The 22,205-nt window shown below is 51.3% G+C and overlaps 1 protein-coding gene across 4 annotated transcripts in view; it reads right to left on the bottom strand.

The window, feature by feature from the left end:
* The window catches only part of EPHB2 (EPH receptor B2), a 252,580-nt gene that overhangs the window by 22,583 nt on the left and 207,792 nt on the right, over positions 1 to 22,205 (bottom strand). The window contains exons 6-12 of one of the 4 annotated variants that reach the window (XM_030537589.1): positions 18,370 to 18,494; positions 11,086 to 11,248; positions 10,618 to 10,726; positions 10,046 to 10,161; positions 8,439 to 8,561; positions 7,190 to 7,437; positions 5,597 to 5,812 (exon numbers count right to left, since the gene is read on the bottom strand). In XM_030537589.1, coding sequence (XP_030393449.1) covers positions 5,597 to 5,812; positions 7,190 to 7,437; positions 8,439 to 8,561; positions 10,046 to 10,161; positions 10,618 to 10,726; positions 11,086 to 11,248; positions 18,370 to 18,494 — 1,100 coding nt within the window. The remainder of the gene's footprint in view (positions 1 to 5,596; positions 5,813 to 7,189; positions 7,438 to 8,438; positions 8,562 to 10,045; positions 10,162 to 10,617; positions 10,727 to 11,085; positions 11,249 to 18,369; positions 18,495 to 22,205) is intronic. The other 3 variants (XM_030537591.1, XM_030537590.1, XM_030537592.1) reach the window with 3 other exon arrangements.

Below are 22,205 nucleotides of genomic sequence, written 5' to 3'. Positions count from 1 at the left end.
TGGATGGGCACCTGAAGTCAGCGGGAAGGATCTATTCGTGATGGTGCTTACAGGTACTAACAGTGCTGCTTCACGCAATACTGCCCCACTATACATGGCTTCAGGGAACTCAGAAGCATGGTGAAGGAGAGGAATGTCCACATGGTCTTCTCAGAGATCTTTCCTGTCCTAGGAGTGAAGGAAGACGAAAGGCAGAAGATTCTGGAAGTGAATCACTGGCTAGGTAAGTGGTGGAGGGCTTGGGTTTTGTGGCACATTTTTCTACCTTCTGTGGAAGAGGGGCCTATATAGTTTGGACAGCCTCCACCTGAGTAGAAGGGGAACCAATCCTCAAGGGGAAGGGCTGGCTTCAGTAGCCAGGAGGGTGTTAACTAGTAACAAAAGGGGAGGAACAAATGAATATTCATTCAGCACAAAACCAAGAGGTTGAGAACAAAATCAGTCATGACACCAAAGGACACGAAGAGGAGAAATTCCTGAATTGCCTATACACCAATGCTAGGAGCCTGGGCAATAAGCAGGAGGAATCTGAATTGCTCATTTATGAGCATAAATTTGATTTAATTGGCATTACTGAAATCTTGTGGGGTGATTCACATAATTGAAATGTTAAAAATCAATGGTTATAACCTATTTATGAAGGCTCATAGGAGATGGGGAGTGGCATTCTATATAAACAACGACATTACACCTGTTTCAGAGACACTGATGACTTGAAAGCAATTATTTTGAATGCTTATGGATCAATGGTCTAACAGATAAAGCACAAGATGGGGATACTAATTGGTGTCTGCTACAGGCCACCAACACACAGTAGAGAACAAGATGATTGCCTCCTTAACCACTTATCTATAATGTATAGGAAAAAAACCTGTGGTGTCATGGGGGACTTCAATCTGAGTGATGTATGCTGGAGATTTCATTCTTCCAGTAGTAAAACATCCTTGGAATTTCTCAATATTATAGATGACAATTTCCTGTCTCAAAAAAGTGTTGCATCCACCATGAAGACATCCTATATTAGGCCTTATTTTGACAGATAAAGAGGAACTGATCACAGAACTAAACATTAGTGGTAGCTTAGGTGCAGTTGATCATGGATTGATTATATTTGTTATGTGCAAACAGAATAAAGTCAAAATTCCTGTAGCTGAGGCTTTAAAAGGGCCAATTTCACAAAGCTGAAAACACTTATGAGACAAATCAAGTTGGGAGAAAAACATTAAATAGAAAAATGTGAATGATAATTGGGAATTGTTTGAAAATATTTTACTAGATGCCAAAAAGCTAACAATCTCACTATCTAGAAGAAAGTTCACACTGGTTAAATAAACAGACTGGCTTAGAGGGGAAGAGAAATCAGATATAAAAACCCCATCTAAAACAAGTGGAAGGAAAGGAAGTTGATAGTAATGAATATAAATCAGAATTTAAGAATTGTAGAAAACTGATAAGGGAAGCAAAGGATACAAGCACTCTATAGTCAACAAAGTTAAGGACAAGAAGAAGTTTTTGAAGTATACTAGGAACAAAATGAATCCTGACAATGGGTATAGGAAGATTACTAGATGGAAATGGTAGAACTGTCAATAATAACGCAGAAAAGGCAAAAAAAGTGTTCAATAAATATTTCTGTTCAGAATTTGGAAACTATCCAGATGATACAGCTATAACAGAGGAAGATAATGAAATACTTCCCATTCCAACAGTAACTAAGGAGGATATTAAACAGCAGTACTAAAGCTAGACATTTAAAAATCAGCAGGTCTTGATACCTTACATCCAAAAGGAACTTCCTGAACTGTAAATGTTGATTTTCAATGTACTGGGGAAATGGGGAAGTTCTGGAAAAAGCTAACGTGGGGCCAATATTTAAAAGGAATTAACAGGATGAAACACTCAAGGAGCTCAGTCTGATTATCTTATCAAAGAGAAGGTTAAGAGCTGATTTGATCACAGTCTATATTTAACTATATGGGGAACATAAACTTGATAATCACAGGCTTTTCACTCTAGCAGGCAAAGATATAACAAGATTTAACGGCTCAGAGTTGAAGCTAGACAAATTCAGACCGGAAATAAGGCACACGTTTTTAACAGTGAGGATAATTAACTACTGGAATAATTTACCAAGGGCTGGGGTGGATATTCCCTCACTGGAAAATTTTACATCAAGATTGGATGTTTTTTCTAAAACAGATGATTTAATTCAAACAGGAATTAATTCATGGAAGTTCTATGGACCAACACAGGAATCAGACCAGACTGATAATCACAATGGCTTCTTCTGTCCTCATAATCCGTGCATCTATGAATCTATGAAAAATGCATTTCAGCCAACAGTTGGGAGACTTATAGCCCAGTAATGAATTCTGCATACTAGCAAGGAAGAGAGCAAACATCTGCACTGCCAACAGTACCTTGTTCACTGACTTTAACAGTGCAGAGAAGTTTTAATTATTCATGACTCTCCTTCTCTGAGGGCTGGTCCAGACTAGGGGGAGGAAATCGATCTTAGATACGCAACTTCAGCTATGTGAATAACGTAGCTGAAGTCGAATATCTAAGATCGGATTACTCACCCGTCCAGACGGCGCGGGATCGATGTTCGCAGCTCTCCGTGTTAATTCCGGAACTCCGTTGGGGTTGATGGAGTTCCGGAATCGATATAAGCGCGCTCGGGGATCGATATATCGCGTCTAGATTAGACACGATATATCGATCCCCGAGCAATCGATTTTTAACCCGCCGATACGGCGGGTAGTCTGGATGTGGCCTGAGTCCTAGTAAATGCGCTGGAGTCTCAGACAGCAACGAGGTCTTTGTAATGTGAGATGTCAGCATCATGCTGCTTCTGCTAGTAAAGCTTTGCTGAGAAGTTGGAAGAAACTGGTGGGTTATTTGTGGGGAATTTTTGGTTTGTGGGTTAGTGGAGTGGAGGCGCTATCTGAAGCAATCTCGGAAGCGTTAGCGATCATCTCCAAGAACTCATGGAGGACAGGTGAGGTACCAGAGGACTGGAGAAGGGCAAACATAGTACTTATCTTTAAAAAGGGGAACAAAGAGGACCCAGGAAATTATAGACCAGTCAGCATAACTTCAATTCCTGCAAAGAGACTGGAACAAATTGTTAACAATTTGTAAACACCAAGAGGATATTAGGGTAATAAGTGACAGCCAACACAGATTTGTCAAGAACAAATCATGCCAAATCGACCTAATTTCCTTCTTTGACAGGGTTACTCAGGCAAGTATATGAAGCTGTAGACATGCTATATCTTGATTTTAGTAAGCCTTTTGATACAGTCCCATACGAAATTCTCATCAGCACACGGGAAATGTGGTCTAAAGGTGTGCACAACTGGTTGAAATACTGTACTCACAGAGCAGCTATTAATGGCTCACTGTCAAACTGGAGGTCTACATCCAGTGGGGACCAACAGGTGTCTGCCATAGATCCAGATTAATCAATATTTCCATAGTGACTCAGATGGAGAATATTCATATACAATTTGTGACGTGCAGGTGGGAAGGGCTGCAAGCACTTTGGAGGGCAGGATTAGAATTCAAAACAGCCTTGATAAATTGGAGAATTGGTCTGAAATCAACAAATATAACATGAAATGTAATAAAGACAGGTGCACAGGACTTCACTTAGGAAGTTAAAATCAAATGCACAGCTACAAAATGGGGAATAACTAGCTGGCTGTTAGTACTGCTGAAATGGATCTGGGGGTTACAGCGGATCACAAACTGAATATGAGTCAACAGTGTGATGCAGTTGCTAAAGAGGCAAATATGCTGAGGTACATTAACAGGAATGTTGTTTGTAAGACACGGAAGGTAATTGTCCCGCTGTAATTGGCACTGGAGAGGCCTCAGCTAGGGTGACCAGACAGCATGTGTGAAAAATCAGGTCAGGGGTGGGGGGTAATAGGAGCCTATATAGGGAAAAGCTCCAAATATCAGGACTGTCCCTATAAAATCGGGACATCTGGTCACCCTAGCCTCAGCTGGAGTCCCGTGTCTAGTTCTGAGCGCCACATTTTAGGAAAGATGGGAAGAAACTGAAGAGAGTCTGGGGGAGAACAACAAAAATGATCAAAGGTTCAGAAAACCTGACCTACGAGGAGAGGTTCAAAAAGCTGGGCATGTTTAGTCATGAGAAAAAAAGACTGAGGGGGGGACCTGAGAGGAGTCTTCAAATATGTTCAGGGCTGTTATAAAGAGGATGGTGATCAGCTGAGCTCCACGTCCACTCTAGCTAGGACAAGAAGTAATGCGCTTAATCTGCAGCAAGGTAGACTTAGGTTAGAGGTTAGGGAAAAGCTTTCTAACACTGAGTACGTCTACACCTGGAGTTGATGTGTGCCCCAGCTCATGTAGACACGCTCACGCTAACTCTCACTGATATGCCACGCTCACCATGGTAGCATGGGCAGCAGCGAGCAGCGGCACGGGCTAGCCATGCCCAGACATACCCACAGGGTTCAGATGAGTTTGCACTTGGCACAGCTACACGTGCCATGCTCCGTGTGCTGCCATGGCTACACTGTTTTTAGTGCTCTAGCTCGATGACAGGTAGCACAAATATGTCTGTGTGAACAGGGAATCACACCCTTAGCTTGTAGAGTAGAGGTAGCCTGTAAGGATAGTTAAGCGTTGGAACAGCCTTCCAAGGCAGGCTGTGGAATCCCCATCATTGGAGGTCTATAAGAACAGGTTGGACAAACACCAGTCTGGGGTGCTCTAGGTATATTTGGCCCTGCCTCACCACAGCAGGTGGGACCAGATGCCCCCTTGAGGACCCTTCCAGCCCTCCATGTCTGTGATTCGATGAATACTCTTCTGTCACTGGTTTCCCCACGTTATGTAGAAGCAGCCATCCTTCGAAGAAGCTCATGGTTTGTTACTGAGGGATTTCCTATTGGCACTGAGCTTCATACATTTCAAAGCCATGAAATGAGAGCCTGCCATTCTAGGGCATTAGCTACTAGCAGGGATGTGCACTGACACATGTGGCCTCGTGAACAGTTAGGACAGCAAGGTGGAGAACCAGAAAGCAAAGACAGAAACAGAACGGGAAATTCTAGGATTTCAGAATCTTCTTACACAACTGTTACGGGAGACCTCCCTGCCACCAGCTCCACCCCACCACTCACCCTGGCATTCCTGCGAGCCATTAGCTCTGCCCTGCTGTGCACCCTGACCATGCGGCCTGGGTTGCTCTGTCAGACAAAATGCATCGTCCCCATCTTGGGAGTGTGTGTGTGAAACAGAGGGGGCTTATTTTCAGCCCAATATGAACGAATCCCCACCGGGTGCAGGACCCTTCCCCTTCCCTGTGGCTCTGCCTGGCTCTCATTTCATGGCTTTTAATGTCTGAGCCCTTCTGCCCTTTTCCTGCATGCAGGCCCTGTGGGTGGCACCCTTCGGGGAGTGCTTACACCGACCGGAATGAGCTGAGTCTAACTGGCTCACCACCAACAGGACGAAGGCTCGCCAACTGCCCCCCTCCCCCACCGTGTTCCTCTCACTCTCTCCCTCCCTCTTGATCACCTCCCCTCTCCTCCTGCTCTGGAGATGGGAGCTTTACCAGCGCGCTGGTGTAGGTGGGATCCGAGGTGTCATCTTCCAGGAAGCGGGACAGGCCGAAGTCGGACACTTTGCAGACCAGGTTGCTGTTGACCAGGATGTTGCGGGCAGCCAGGTCCCGGTGCACGTAGTTCATGTCGGCCAGGTACTTCATGCCGGCGGCGATGCCTCGCAGCATGCCCACCAGCTGGATCACTGTGAACTGCCCATCATTTTGCTTAGGGGGAGACAGGAAAAGTCCATATGGGATGAGTGGGTTTGCACTTGACTCCGACACGAGGCGAGGGAAAGAGGCATGCAGATGCGGAATGACTTGCCTATAGTCACACACGAGTCAGCAGCACTCAGGACTAGAACTCAGAACTCAGCTGCTCTCCACAATCAAAGGAGACTCGTCAGCTGTTTCTGCTGGAATAAGAGGCCTGGTGTCGCTGCCTATGACGGGGGCTGTTGGCCCTGGTGCTGACACAAGAATGGGCCTGCGAGGCTAAGGGGCACCTTGTCACCCTTATTCCTGCCCAACAATCGCAGCATTCTCAAGGTAAGCACCACAGAGAACTTTCCACAGCCAACAATTCCCTGACGGGGGAGAGGGAGAATGGGGGGAGAGACACACCCCCTTCAGAGCTGTGATCTCAGGGAGCTGCTCTCATACAGAGATGCATCTTGCACAGCAGGATTCGGGCACTAGGACTCTCACTCGGCTACGTGGGTTATTCCTTTCAGCACAATGAATTATCCACTTCGAGCTGAGACACACAAAAGTTTAGCTCGAGTGGTCTGAGGGTGATATCCTGCCCCTATAACAAGTCAATGGCAACACTTCCATTGACTTCAACAGAGCCAGGATTTCACCCTGACCGTGTGTGTGACCTGTGCACTGTGTGTGTGTGAGCGCATGCGCACTGGCAGGCAGTGTGTGCACATGTGCCCTTGCGTGCCTTGGTGTGCAGTGTGTGTGTGTGGATGTCTGCACTGGAGGTTTGTCATGTTGTAACCCAGGTTATCTAATCCATCCTGCCAACACGGTGGTGAAGTGCAGTGTAGACAGACCCTGGGCATCTGTTCCTCGCCAAGTTTAGTAGTTGGCTGCAACCTGGCACCAATGTCTGTTTCCTGGAAGACGTGTTTGTGTAGGGCCTACACTGTATTAATTGACACAGGATGTTCACAGTTGTGGTTGGGCCCCACAAGAGGCTGGGCGTCAGTGTCCCCAGGGAAACCGCGAGGGGCTCAGAACTCCAATGTCTGACCCCGAGTGAATCTGAAATGTGTGTCCCACCTGTGAGCGAAGTGCTGCATGTGTATGTGTGAAACGTGTGTGCACAGCGTACAAGCAGTATTTGCTCACTGTGTGTGTGTGCGCGTGTGCAGGTGTGTGAGCAGTGTATGCCCTCGGTCTGCGTGCACAGCCTGGGGCAGAGCCTTCCGCGCACAGGGTGGTGGCTCTCCGCCTGCAGGGTGAATGCTGCTGGTCTGGAGGGGTGTAGCACTGCCATAGGAAGAGGTGAGTCACCAAGGGCTGGGCCTCGCTTGCCGCCTCCCCCCTGGTCCCAGCATCCCCTCTGCCACTGCCCTTCCCAGCACCTCGTACCCGGAGGAAGGAGTCCAGGGAGCCATTCTCCATGAACTCGGTGATGATCATGACAGGGGCGCTCTTGGTGACCACCCCCTCCAGGTGGATAACGTTGGGGTGGTCGAACTGCCCCATGATGCTGGCCTCGCTCAGGAAGTCCCGTCTCTGCTTCTCCGTGTAACCCGACTTCAGTGTTTTGATGGCCACAAAGATCTCTCTCTTGCCAGGCAGCTTGAGGTGCCCACTGCACACTTCCCCAAACTCCCCTGAGGTGCGAGAGAGCCCAGGTTACAAACTGCTGCTCCCCCCCACGGCTCCGCCTGCCGCTCAGACCCTCTGCATGGGGCCCTGCCGCTCCCCCTACAGCTCCGCCTGCCGCTCAGACCCTCTGCGTGGGGCCCTGCCGCTCAGACCTTCTGCGTGGGGTCCTTCTGCTCCCACTCCACCAAACACACCCATCCTCCACACACCCAGCCCCACGCACCCCACTCCCATGCACCCCCCTCTATGCATCCAGCCTCAGACACCGTCCTCCCACGCACCCAGCCCCACGCACCCCCCTCTATGCACCCAGCCCCATGCACTGCCCTGCCACGCACCCAGCCCCACACACCCCCCTCCCACGCATCCAACCCCACGCACCCCCTCCCATGTACACAGCCTCAAGCATCCGGCTCCCATGTACACAGCCCGTGCACCCCCATGCATCCAGCCCCCCCCCCACGCACCCAGCCCCACGCATCCCCCTCCCATGTACACAGCCCCCCCCACATCCTACTCACACACACACCTCCTTGCATGCTGGCCCATGCACACCACCCAAGCACATCAGACCCCCATAATACCTGCCCACCTCTTTTCTGGGGACGGCTGAGTTCATCTGGAACCTCACCGCTGTTCCCCCTTTGTTTTGTGCCAGCCCAGGCATCCTTCCAGCTGAGGAGCACTAAATCCTGCTCCCTCTGGGCCAGGCAGCGAGGCGTGAGCATTCCAGAGCGCAGTGAGGTGTCCCTGCCTTGCGGGTCTGAGTGTGCTGCCCGCAGACCACCCAGTGCCAGCTGACACGGGCAGCTTGGTGCTGAGCCTGGGCAACCCATCGAGCAGGACATGCATGGGCTGGCCCCGTCCCTCTCTTACTGGCCACAGCTAGTTCCCCTGTCTCACTGGCGAAAGCTGCTCAGCAAGCTCCTTCCTAGCCCCTGGGCATGGCTACCGTGAGGAGGCTGTGGGGCTGATGGAGAGCCCAGCCCAACCTGGCCCAGCCTACCTGCTCCGATCACCTGCTCAATTTTGACACAAGAGATGTCGATTTCCTTTGCAAATTCCCTGACGGCCTCATTGGGGTCTTCATAGGTGAAGGGGTCAATGTAAATCTTCATTCCAGGAGTCACTGCAAATGGGTGGAGGGAGAGAGTCAGACAGACAGAGGCACCCGGGATGACAGCCAGACAGCAAGAAGAAAGGAAGAACCGTGCATGCCTGTTTGCGTGTGTACACCCGGGGTGTGTGCGTGTGTGTGCGCGTGCACGCAAGAGAGATGCTGCTGCAGCAAGGGGCAGGCTCTGAACCCTGCAGACAGTAGGAGCATGTGCAGGAGAGAGGCATGTGGCATTCATGGGAAGCGCACAATCCAAGCAGAGCTTCTCGCTGGCTGAGCACAGAGCCCCGTCAGCAGGTGCCTCCTGAACACAGGGCTCATCCGCCACGGAGGAGCCTGGGTCCTAGACCAAAGGAACTACTTGCAAACAACGAAAACGTTAAGTACAATTCCTCCACAATAGACGCTCCTGCAGCTCGGGCAGCAGACACATCCTGACCCAACCCCCTGGCTTCCCCAGAGAGAGCAATGGCACTTCAGAGATTGGCAGAGATATGGAAAAGTTATTTACTTGTTCCCATAATACAAGAACTAGGGGTCACCAAATGAAATTAATGGGCAGCAGGTTTAAAACAAATAAAAGTAAGTTCTTCATGCAGCGCACAGTCAACCTGTGGAACTCCTTGCCTGAGGAGGTTGTGAAGGCTAGGACCCCGCTCCCCAGCGGGAGCTCACAGGCCGGCTTAAAACAGCTCATGGGCTGCATCTGGCCCATGGGCCACAGTTTGCCCACCTCTGCCCTAGAAGATGCACAGCAAGGGAGTGAATGGGGTTCCAGAGGATACACATTTAAGTGGGATGGGGTTCTAGAGGATGCACAGGGAGAAGGGTTGGGGCTCTAGAGGATGTGCAATGCAGGGGGGGTGGGGTTCTAGGACGCACAGGGAGAAGGGGTGGGGTTCTAGAAGATTCAAAGAAGAGGGAGAAGGGGTGGGGTTCTAGAGGATTCAAAGTGAAGAGGGATTGGGTTCTAGAGGACGCATAGTGAGACGGGGGTTTCTAGAGGACACACAGTGAGGCGGGGTGAGGTTCTAGAGAACGTCCAAGGTGGAGTGGGGTTTTAGAAGAAGTGTAGTGAGGGGGGATGGGATCTACAATTGGGTGAGGGTAGGGTTCTAGAGGATGCTCTCTGAGGATGTCAGAGTTCTAGAGGGTGCTCTAGATGGGGTGGGATTCTAGAGTATACGGAGCATGCTGAGCCATTAATTTCATGCTATAAACTATAAATTTGCCAAATAAATTCCAGATTAAGATTCGTCCCTAAATCAAAAAGTTGGGCTCATGGTGAAGACTCCTCAAATGGCTCCTTAAAGTGCCCCCCTGGCTCCATGGTGCCCCATTTCCCAGGTAACTGACCAGGAGGGAGGTGAGGGTGTTTCCAGCAGGACTAGCCTCCACCGGGGGGTCTTCCTGTTCAGACTAAGGGCCCGGAGCCTGGCTGGGCCCAGTGGGTTTTTCACACTCTACACAGGGAAAGAGCGAATGAGAGAACGAACCGAAGAAGGAATGGACCCCCAGGCCAGGCACGGGTGCGCGGTACGTACTGTGGCCACTGGTATAGTGCTGCAGCTTGTCGGTGTACTCAGAGTCGGCTCGCTCGAAGCCCCGTCTTCTGAAAGGAAAGCGAGCACTGAGAGGGTCAGGGAAGGGACTGGCACAGCAGGGCAGGGTGCTCCAAGCATGGGGCATGTCAGCACCGTCCCACCATGCCCACACAGTCCCAATAACCTCTACCCTCTATGCCCCCCGTCCCCATCTGCCCTCCCCACACACCTGCCCTCACCTCCCCCCACATCTGCTCTCTCCCCTCACTTCCCCCACCCCCACCTGTCCCCTTCTTTCACCTCCCCCATCCCCGCCTGCCCTCTGCCCACACCTCCACCCTCACCTGGCCTCTCCCCTTACCTCCCCCACCCCCATCTGTCCTCTGCCTCTCGCCTCCCCCACCCCACATGCCCTGTCACCCTTCACCTCTCCCACCCCCCAGACCGAGCAGCGTGGGCCATGCCAGGCCGAGCGTGCTGGGGCTGTCCCTGGGCGGTGCGTGGCACGCTCACCGGTAACCCACCTGTTGCACACAATGATGATCACGACCACGGCAATGAGGAACACCAGACCCGCTGCGGAGGAGCCGATGATGAGTGGCAGCTTCTCCTGGACGCTGGTCTGGTACTCAGCTGGCACACAGGATGGAGAGAACCCGTTACTGTGCCATGAGACCCCTGCAGGTGTCAAGCTCACACGCGGGTGGGGGATGCAGCTCCCCACAGTGCAGGGGGAGGGGGAACGTGAGTCTTCTGCTCCATCCCTGGTTATGGGTGAGGGGGGAATAAAGCACACTTTGCGGGTCCCAGCTTGGTGGGAACCTGTGGAGAACCTCTGTGCCCACCCCTCTTTGTCTGCTCACCTGAGCCCTGCCAGATAGGGTGGGTGGGGGGATTCACAGACCTGCAGCAGAAGGCACCAGCCCACCCTGCTGAAGCCCTGATCCTGGTCTCTGCCCCTTTATGCAGAGGGACCTGCCTGCCTGTCTCACCTTCGGTCATGGTCTGGAAGTACATCTTGCCACTGTAGCGGCCGTAGCCGGCCACGGTGCGTGCCCGCACCTGGAAGACGTAGATGGTGCCGGCTTTAAGGTTCTGCACAGTCATGGTGTTGGTGGGGCTCTTCACTGCTGTGGCATTGAATTCACTCAGATCCTGCCAAGGAAACACCACCTGCTGTTAGAGAGCCGAGCCCAGGCCCCTGGCCCCTCTCATGCATGAGAAGCTTAGCGCAGCAGCTCCTCGTTTCTGAGCCCAGCAGAGAGCCTTGGGGAAACAGTGCAAAGCAACAGCTCCCAGCATGCTGCTCAACACTCGGGGTCAGGAGAGCTCTGCTGGAGGGATTGGCTGCAGTGAACGACAAGAGAAACAAACATCTAAATGCTGGTCCCTCTACTGGCGGGTGGGTGGGAGGAAAGCCTGAGCTCAGCGTCGCTTTGAAGGAGAGATCTAGGGGGCAAATACGGTGCTGCAAAGTCCACGCTTCCACAGTCAGCTCATCTCCCCCCCGCCCCTCTTTGGTTTCTCTTCCTTTTCCCCATTAGCCCCTGGAACTTATAAGGAATCCTACCAAAACAACCCAGTGGAATATAGCCTACTTAGTGAGGAAGCAAATCCCCTAGTGCTGCAGAGTGTGAATACCAAGACATACACTGGCTAATGAGATAGACATTAGAGTCAAGATGCTGTGAAGAGCACGAGGACCATTAGTGCCTGCACAAGGCCCCAGCAGTCTCCTGCTGGAGTGGGGCCAGCTGAGCAGTTACACAGGCTCCAACTGTATGGCTCTAGCCCTTGGGGCAGGTTCCCATTCAAGCTCCTTCAGATTTCCGTTCACCTATAGGGGAGCAATAAAGTCTCTGCTTCTGCAGGTCTCCCGCTCCTGGGGTTTGCACCAGGGTCCCACTTGATATAGAAATGGAAATTGCCTGTTGCATGGGGGACCCACCTGCAGCAAAAGCTGAATTTGGATGGAGATAATGACTCTTCTGCTGTGAACGAACCATGCTCTTCATTCTGTACCAGTGTGAAGGATCATCCTTCTCTGCACTTGCATCCCCATCTCCATCATTTCCACGGCCTACCCACCCCCTGTCTCCACCCCTTCCCCATCTTACCCACTGCCATCCCCACTCCCATCCCCTCTATGTGGGATCGGGGAGGATGTTTCTTGTTGGGTCCTACTAGGGTGACCAGATGGCAAGTGTGAAAAATTGGGACAGGGGATGGGGGGTAACTGGTGCCTACATAAGAAAAAGGCCTGAATATCTGGACTGTCCCTATAAAATTGGGACATCTGGTCACCCTAGGCTCTACAGGGATCTGTACTGGGTCTTGTGCTACTCAATATTTTCATTAATGACTTGAGTATGCTTATAAAATTTGTGGATGACACCATGCTGGGAGGGGTTGCAAGCACTTTAGAGGACAGGATTAGGATTCAAAACAGCCATGACAAATTGGAGAATTGATCTGAAATCAACAAGATGAAATTTTATAAAGATAAGTGCACAGTGCTTCACTGAGGAAGGAAAATCAAACGCGCAGCTCCAAAATGGGGAGTAGCTGACTAGGCAGTCATGCTGCTGAAAAGGATCTGGGGATTATAATGGATCACAAACTGACTAGGAGTCAACAGTGTGATGCAGTTGCTAAAAAGGCGACTATCACGCTGGGGTGTATCAACAGGAGCGACGTATGTCAGATACAGGAAACAACTGACCCACTCTAGTCAGCACTGGTGAGGCCTCAGCTGGAGTCCTGTGTCCAGTTCTGGGCACCACATTTTAAGGCAGATATGGACCAGGTTTAGAAGCCAGGCCTATGAGGAAAGCTTCTGGGCTTGTCTAGTCCTGAGAAAGGAAGATTAAGTGGGGACCTGGTAACAATCTTCCAACACGGCACGGGCTGTTATAACCCGGGCAGGGATCTCCATGAACGTGCTGTTGCTAATGGAGTTTTGAGGGCTGTAATTCTGAACCTTTCCACTCCCAGTAGATGCACGACCAGTGCAGTGGGTATCCTGGGGTAACTGGGCTGTTAGGGCATTGTGAGAGGTGTGCTAATCTCCACGAGTATGCGCTTCTCCTCTGTTCCACTGTGGCACTGGGACTCGTTTGGGGGTTACGTGCGGGCGGAGAGGCAGGTCCCTTTGATCAGCGAGGGCCAAATGCAAATGTTGCACGTGTCAGGTTAATCTGCCCCTTCAGGAAATGGAGCAGCCAACCAGCCTGCGAGCTGCTTTACGGCACTATTTAATCCGGTGCTCTGGGCGCCTCATGCAAGACATCTGGGTGCTGGGCAGAAGCCGCTCACAGCCTCAACAGCACCTGGTCTGCAGGGAAAGGGCATCAGACCTCCTGTCCAGAGGCAAAACCCTCTCTCTTGAACCTGCTTTCCATTGGCCAGGCCAGCGTTGCCTTCAGGCATTTCGGGGCTCTGCGCTGCACAGAGGGTGGGGTTACTAACCATCTGTGGGCGGGACTGGCAGCTGCAACGAGGGGCTAGACCAGCTCACTCGGTAGGGGATGAAGAACATTCTTCCTGGGAGGAATCAGTCCAGCAGACAAGTAAGGAAGAATCGTCAGCTCCAGAGGACCGTCCCCAAGCAGGGCCAGCTAGGCCATTACCTAGGGCAGTGTCCTCCCTGTCCAATGTTGCAGGCTTTGAAACGTGGGCAGCACCATGGAATCGCAGGCGGGATCTAGGTCCCCCTCACCTCCACCCCCCAACACAATGGGGGCTGGAACCAGCCCAAGGTCAGTGTTCTGTCCATCGCCTTTTGCAACGAGCACTTCATGAGTTTACACTGTTTTCTCCAGCCCAGCCCAGCTCCAGAGCTGCCCAGGTAACATGGAATGACCTAGAAATGCCTCCCCGGTTCTTTCCTGGCCTTGCCTTAGGGGAGACGTGGTTCTCAACAAGCCTCATGTGTCACAGCTTGGGCAGGCCCCACTACTCCCCAAGACTGGACTTCATCAGCCCTGGGGATGTTGGGATTAGTATGTGAACATACAGCAGAGCTCCCTGGTCCTTCCAGTGAACAAACGGATTGCACTTCTGCTTTCACAGCCCTGGGCCCAGCGTCCCATCCTGCAGCCTGGTTTTACCAATACATGTGCACCGCTGACACACGGTATGACGGCACTGCAGTACCAGTGTGCGAGTGCTGCTTGGGCAGGCAAAGCTGGGCTAGTTTTAATTGTGCCAGCAGTGAAGCCACAGCAGCATAGGCTGCAATAGGGGATGGACGAGCCCTCCTGGACCCCTGAGAATTACTTGTGCAGCTAGCCTGGGCTTCACTGCTTTGCTGCCCGTGCCAGCTGGATTACAGCTAGCTGGGAGAGCTGCAATCACATCCCCTGAGGGCAGCGCAGACACACCTCCAGAAGTGTCTGTACAGGGCTGACAACTGGTCGCCAAACAACTGCTAGGCTGGCGTCTTTCTGAAAAGCCCAACTGTTCTTCCATTATTCTTTGTCCTTTCCCTGTGTGACACTCACAGGAAATGCAAAAGAACCTGCACCTAACGCCAGCCTGGCTTGGAGAAAGGCTTTCTGGTCTCTGCTTCTCTTAACTCCCTATGGAGTCCAGAGTCTGTCTATTAAGGGGCCCTAAGCTTTTCCACTGGAAACCCCCATTTTACAGGTGTGCACAACCTTTGGGGCTGAAATTCTCCAGGGCTGGTTACTACCCAGGAGTGAATTTGTTTGGAAACTTTGAGCAAAAACAGTTCTGGATTTTCAAGCAGAGCAAGCACACTTTTTCCATGATGAGAACAAAGTTGCCACTTTTAAACAGCTGCTTGGGGTCGGGAGCTGAAATCTAGCAAGGCGAGATCCCTTAGGGAGCAAAGGTGTTTTTCTGGGTCTGGCCTAGTTACGAGGGATGAAAATCATAGTTTGGACCCACATGATGGTTTTAATGACAACGGGAGCTATCTGAAGCTCGGAATTTCTGCTCTGCAGGAAATACTGACATTCTGAAACTGGTTTCATTCCAAACTGGAACAAAACCAACAACATTTAAAATTTTCTCTGAAACTAAATTTAGGAAAAAACAAACCTTTTTTGGGGTCAATTGAAAACACTGTGCTGTGATAAAATCCAAGTGTTTCATTCCAATTGTGAAATTGTCATTTTGTACTGCACTGGAATTTAAAATAAAATCAATTTCAAAATGAAAAGTCATCTCACAATGAAAACCAGATCGACTTTTTTCAGTTTTGGGGACGAAACAGAGCAAGGTGAACATAAGATCATAAGAACGGCTGTACTGGGTCAGACCAAAGGTCCATCTAGCCCAGTCTCCTGTCTTCCAACAGTGGCCAATGCCAGGTGCCTCACAGGGAATCAACAGAACAGGGAATCATCAAGTGATCCCTCCCCTGTCGCTCATTCTCACCTTCTGGAGGGTGGAGAGCTGACAGTGGCCAGGAAAAGGACCAACTCGTCCAAATGTCAAAACAACCCCAAAGTGTCACTGTAGCATCGGCACCAGCCCCTCCCTCTGCAAGCCAAAGGGGGCCGGGGTTAGAATATTCCCTTCTACCCATTACTAACCAGGACCGCCCGGGGGGGAGGGGAAAGTGGGGCAATTTGCCCCAGGCCCCGGGCGCTGCAGAGGGCCTGCAAGTCGCTCCAGGTTTTCAGCAGCACTTCGGCGGCGGGCCCTTCACTCGCTCCGGGTCTTCAGTGGCGGGTCCTTCAGTGCAATGGAAGACTCAGAGGGAGTGAAGGACCCGTCGCTAAAGTGCTGCCGAAGCCTCAGAGTGCCGCCCAGTGAGTACAAGGGCCGCAAGTGGCGGCGGGGGAAAAAAAAAAGCTGCAATCGGCAGCATTTAGGCTGATCTACCGCTGCCGCTTCATTCTTTGGCGGCAATTCGGCGGCAGGTCCTTCCCTCTGAGAGGAACCCACTGCTGAATTGCCATTGAAGACCCAGCCCTGCCCCAGACCCCCTGAATCCTTTGGGTGGCCCTGCAGCTAACACGGCACCAAATTCCAGCCCAGGCTCCTCTGCAGAGCCCCAACGCCATTTGCACTCTAAGCTGTACGAATCATTACATCTTGGCATTATCCGGGCCATTTGCCACCCAGGCCTCTTATGCAATAATCTCTCAGAGCAAGGAGGAGAGCAGTCTCCTCCAGCAGCCAGCCACAGCCCAGCGGACAGGGGCAAAGGTCACAGCTTTGGCTTTACAGACCAGTCTCCTGCATTTACACCCCCACCGAGAGAGAGAGAAAGTGAATAAATGCCCCAAAATCTTCTGTTGCTGCTTAGAGTGTCTCTGGGCTGGTACCCCTCTCTGGATCTGTCTGGTTATCTCCCCATCCAACTTGCTATGTTCTCTGGGATCACTTCCAGGGATCAAGTAAATGGCTCTGATTTATGCAATATAGGTCAGGACCTATTTTACAGCTTATAAAGCGGCTCTCCCCTCCCCACCTCCCTCTGGCTCCTGGTGCTGAGAAAATAGGTCACGGGCAGGGAGCAACGGGGATTAATCATTTCCTCAGGCAGCTGCTGGGAAAATATTTTCTGTTTCATTTAAATCATAAAAAGTGTTTTAATTAGGTGGGGATTTTTTGCGTTTATTTTTTAATGTGTAGTTTGCGGCAGAAATGTGCTCTTGGGAGGAAAAGCCTCCTGCCCCCCACTTCCTGCTCCCAGTGGAGTCCATCCTGCTAAAGCCTCAGCACCACTCACTGAAGCTGGGCCTTCTCCTGAGACCTTGCACTCCGGTCAGACCCCCAGCCCGGCAGACCTTGGCAGCACAAAGCCAGCCCGTCAGACACCTCCCCACCATGCAAAGGAAGTTACAGTCCTGGCCTGTAAACTTCCTCCTGTTGTGCAGGGTGAGTTCCACTGAACAGCACAGAATCCCTCTTCGCTTCTCTGGCTGGGCTGGTGGCACCTGGAATGGGGCGTGTTTTGGAGAGGGATGGATTCTCACTCAGAAAGGTCATTCCACCTGGATCTCTTCCAACCTCTCACATCAGCTCCCGTCCCATAGGGCATTGCACTGGGGTAGCTGTATCAGTGCAGACCCCCAGCACAGATGCACTGCACTTGTGTAAAGCGGAGCGTGCACCAGCACCACTTATCACAGTTCTATCCCTGGCTAAGTCACACGGGGGAGTGCAAGACCAGTTTCCTACAGGAACAACACATACACACTGGGGAGCGCAAGCCCAGCTTCGCACTTGTACAACGGGTATACACCGGGGAGCGCCAGCCCAGCTTCGCACTTGTACAACGGGTATACACCGGGGAGCGCCAGCCCAGCTTCGCACTTGTACAACGGGTATACACCGGGGAGCGCCAGCCCAGCTTCGCACTTGTACAACGGGTATACACCGGGGAGCGCCAGCCCAGCTTCGCACTTGTACAACGGGTATACACCGGGGAGCGCCAGCCCAGCTTCGCACTTGTACAACGGGTATACACCGGGAAGCGCCAGCCCAGCTTCGTACTTGTACAACGGGTATACACCGGGGAGCGCCAGCCCAGCTTCGCACTTGTACAACGGGTATACACCGGGGAGCGCCAGCCTAGCTTCGCACTTGTACAACGGGTATACACTGTGAAGTGCAAGCCCAGCTTCGCACTTGTACAATGCGTATACACTGGAGAGTGCAAGCCCAGCTTTTGCCAGTGCAACACATGCACACTGGAGGCTGCACTGGTGCAAACAGTGGTCATGCAGAGAAGCCCTTAGGACTGGCACTGGAGGCTAAATTCATGCCTGGTGTAAAAACATTGACTCTATGGAGTTCCAGCAAGCAGGAATTTAGCCCCAACATACCAGTGTATCAATTTGTGAGGTTCCAGCCAGCACAGTTCCTGCTCCATGAAGAAGCCACCTGGGACCTCTCCTTTAGAAAACTGGAGGGAAAGGCCAGCCTGCAATGGCGCTGACAACCGCTAGCTCTTGATTACTGAAGGTTGGGACACTCCTCTCACGGCCTCAAGAACTCCTCCTCAGCGACTCCTCATTCCCTTTCAAACCCAGCTAGATCGCCCAAGCAGAGCTAGCTGCATGGAGACTACAGTGTGTCCTGCCCTACACATTCATTCCCTGGGATCCAAAGGGCTAATAATATTCTCTTCAACTGCATCTGACACCTGCTGTGCCACCACATGCCCCCGGGGCACATGCCATCTCTGGCTGTGATGGTCAGTACCCCAAAGCATCTGCACCAAGGATGGCAAAAGGTCTGCGCCACCTCTCCCCATGTCCACATTAACAGTGAGCAGCCCCAGGCTCTGCTGATACCTTCTCAAAGAATTGCAGCTCATAATCCAGGATGACTCCGTTGGGCTGGTCAGGCTGAGACCAGGATAAGGTAATGCTGTCCACCGTCCGGCTGACCTGGTGCATGATGGATACAGCAGACGGGGCTGGAAGAGACGGAGAAGAAAGAACTGTAAGTCAACTGCACGGAGCAGATGGCACTTGACCCTCGAGCGGGCAGGTCAGTAACATTACTCTGTCGTAGTCATCGCTTTTAGTTCCAGCACTGCCCACTGGTCTGTACAGCTACTGGGGCCAGCCCCTGGCAATTCCTAGAGTCTGAGAGGAGGGCAAAATATTCCTAGGAACATGAAAAGTTAGTCAGGCCTTGAGACTTCTGCATTTTGCTAAGAGTTTGAAATTTGGAGCAGTTCAGCACAATATTTCAGGTGGGGATCTGGATTATTTTCAAGTGAAACAGGCCCTAATTCTCAAGCAAAATGAACTCTTGTTTGAGCAAAACCTGCCGTGTCTCCCAGCAAAGAAGCCATTGAATCAAGAACATGCAATTCCAGCCCCAATAATCGTCATGCCTGGGGCGCAGGGACACACTGGAAGTGCAAATCTCCCCTCTGCTCTCAGTGCGCTGGGTCTGCAGGCAGCAGCTGCGAGTGCGAGGTTCTCCATCAGCCTCAGCATAAAGTGCAAACTGACCGGACACATGTATAACAGTGACTCTTGCGCCTCATCACAATCCTCCTGGAAATGACACACATGCAGACGCCACTAGTTCTCCTGCACCCGATGGTTCCCTCCAGCGATGGCTCAGACTGGCCCACCAGCTGGTCACAGTGAGATTGCCCTTGATTGCCAACACGGCTCGACGTGTAGCCTGCTAGAATGATGCAGCTACAGATTTTTACCCCATTTCCACGGTCATGTGAGATTCTCTGGCACCTGGGGCTGCGCCCCCAAGTAAAGCAGAGGCAGACTAATGCATTCCTCTTCACTCACAGCCCGGTGCTGCTACCCCTCCCAACAGGCACCTTGGACACGAGGCTGGATTCTGCTCTCACACTGATGTAAATTAAGCATAATCCTAGTGCTACGTCAGGGCCAGGGAGAGAGAGATCCAGTGAGAATGGCCAAGAGAATGAGCTCCTCACATCTGCAGCACCAGGCTTTGAATCCTCAGAAAAGGTAATGAGGTAACACCCTCTGTGACACACTGTACCTCAAAATAGCACCCTGTAGCCCCCATATTCATCATTCCTAGATGGTTGTGATATTTCATACAAAGCAGGCCAGGTAAGATATCACATGAAAGGTGAAACCCATATAGCATCAGTGTGTACCCAGTTATGAGACTTTGCTGTGTGGTTGTTACTGACATACGCTGTACATTTGACATTCTCCCAGGGGGACATTAATCCACCAATAATCAGCAGGGGAGGTGTAATCAAGGGGTTTACAACGCAATGACATTTGCACAAGCACCACACAATGGGGACTTCTCAGTTCTATGACTCAGCTGCACGAGACCACACCGGGGGAACTGCTCAACACTGTGACTCAGCAAAGCCACCAGGGCATGTCTGGGTAAGTGTCTTCTAGGAGCATGGACTAAGATTATAAAACAGAGGACAAGGGCATCATGCTTTTATCTTTCTCCTCTCCCATCTATGCTGGAAGCAATAAGAATGCTGAAAAGACAAAAGACTTCGACTGAGGAGACTGGTCCAGGCTCAAGGGAGAAGCCAGTGTATTAAGAACTGTAACATCCAGGGGGTGAGCAAACTGCTTGATCTAAATACTGTCCAGTGTAACAAGGTTTAAGATTTGGACTGTGCGCCTACCTTTTATTTTCTTTGGTAACTAGCTCTGAACTTTTAAGCCTCCCACTTACACTCACTCAAATAGATCTTTCTGTAGTTGCTAAACCTGTTTTCTATTTTACCCAAAACAGTATGTTTGGCTGAAGTGCTTGGGAAATCTCAGCTCAGTTACAAAGGCTGGTGCGTGTCCTCTCCACACTGAGGGAGGGGCGGACTGGGTAATAAACCTTCACTGGTCTGGGGTGCAAGCCTGTGGAGCTGGGGAAACTGGCTGGTGCCTTTCCCTGTGTGATTTGTGAGTGGCTCAGGGAGCGTTCATGCAATCCAGCTGGGTGTGGGGCTCCAAATGCTGTTGTGCTGAGTGGTAACAGTGCTTGGAGAGGTTTGTTGATTGTCACTAGCAAAACATTGTGAGAGACAGCCCAGGCTGGAAAGCTAAGGGGGCACAGCAGTACCCCAGTTCCAGGTTGTACCCCAGAGATCCCATCACACCCCCATCACTATCTCTCACAGACTCACATTCAAAGGGGCTTTTACTTGGCCCAGTCTTTTAAATATGTTGTGATGTAAAAGCAACTCACTAAACAATCCTGAGAAAGGGCATTAGAGAGCAGCTAGGTGTGCCCCAACACACGAGGCGCAGAGCACCTCACTCGTCCCCTGTGCAAAATTCCCAGGGCTCTCACCGCACCTCCACAAAGACTTCACGACAGACTGCTGCCCCCAGGTCTCCAGTAACAGGCTGTTTCTAAGACTTTGTTACTTTGACCAGCTTGGCTACAGAACATAACAAAGTAGAATCATAAATAATTAAATTGAAGCTCTAGTTGTAAAAATAAATGAACAAAGTACACTTTCATGATGCATTATCCTGGTTTTTCAGTTGATTTTCTTCATTTACTATTTTGCAACATTCATGATGGGTTTGTCTCCAGCACACACTGGTGCTTAGGGGCCAGGCATGGGAGACAGGAGACCAGTAAGTTGCTGTGTCACATCCCTGCCCTGTGCCTCAGTATACCCATCTGTGAAACAGGCATAATGACACAGGCCGGCACTGGCAAAGCACTCTGAGATCTACGGCGGTCTCAGAGATCTCCCTCTGCTGGTGTCACTGCCAGCCAGTGCTCCCTCAGAAACACGATGAGGGTAGGGAATGGAGACTGCCGATGGGAGAGCAAGTTCTCATCCACTAGCCAACTCACAGCTGCTAAAGTTACCTTCTCTCCCTCTGCTCCAACCCTGGCGCCCTTCATTGGATTCCTGTCTCTTGTCATGGCAAACCAGAGCGCCTCATCCTTATTATTTCAGGTCATGTGCCTGGTTCTCTGCACTCCTCCCAGTCCATTCTCCTCATGGCTCCCTTACTCCCCTCTAGGTTTCGTACCATCACTCATTGCTGTCCCATCCACGTGGTGCAGTCTCCCACTCTGTCAGTCCCAATCCTGCGGGGCCCGTGCCCCACACAAAGTCCCACTGACTGCAATCCTCTTGCAGGACTAGGGCCAACCATTGCAAAGTGCAGGCTAGAGACGTGATATCATTTGAATGAAGGGATGATATTTCTAACCCTGGCTGTTACTCCATTGTTACGACAGCTGATTATTTTCACCACTGTCATGTATTTTAGGAAAACCAACAATCTCAGTGACAAGTGTGAGATTCACATTGGGTTTCCCTTGCTGCAGAAAAAGGCCAGAGAGATGTGGGTGTGCCCAAGCCATGGATCGCTGAGGCAGGGCCAAGGGAAGAGGATGGGGCATGCGCTGGAGCCAGCTGGTCTGTGCCAGGGCTCTCTCAGGCTGAGAGCAGTGGGAGCAGATGGGAGCTTAGGAGAATGGGCACAAGCCCCCCACCCAGAAAAAAAGAACAATCTCCTGGTTGTGCTTCCTTCTTGGTGGGCAGAAGTGGATGAATCCTTTCCCAAGAAGAGTTGTCTCTGCACACCCGCCTGAGAGACCTCACAGAGGGGATCACAGAATCATAGAATATCAGTGTTGGAAGGGACCTCAGGAGGTATCTAGTCCAACCCCCTGCTCAAAG

The sequence above is a fragment of the Gopherus evgoodei genome, chromosome 18, assembly GCF_007399415.2.
Source record: "Gopherus evgoodei ecotype Sinaloan lineage chromosome 18, rGopEvg1_v1.p, whole genome shotgun sequence".
NCBI lineage: Eukaryota > Metazoa > Chordata > Testudines > Testudinidae > Gopherus > Gopherus evgoodei.
The sequence above is the reverse complement of the archived record's forward strand: the minus strand, read 5'-3'. Positions and strand labels throughout refer to the sequence as shown.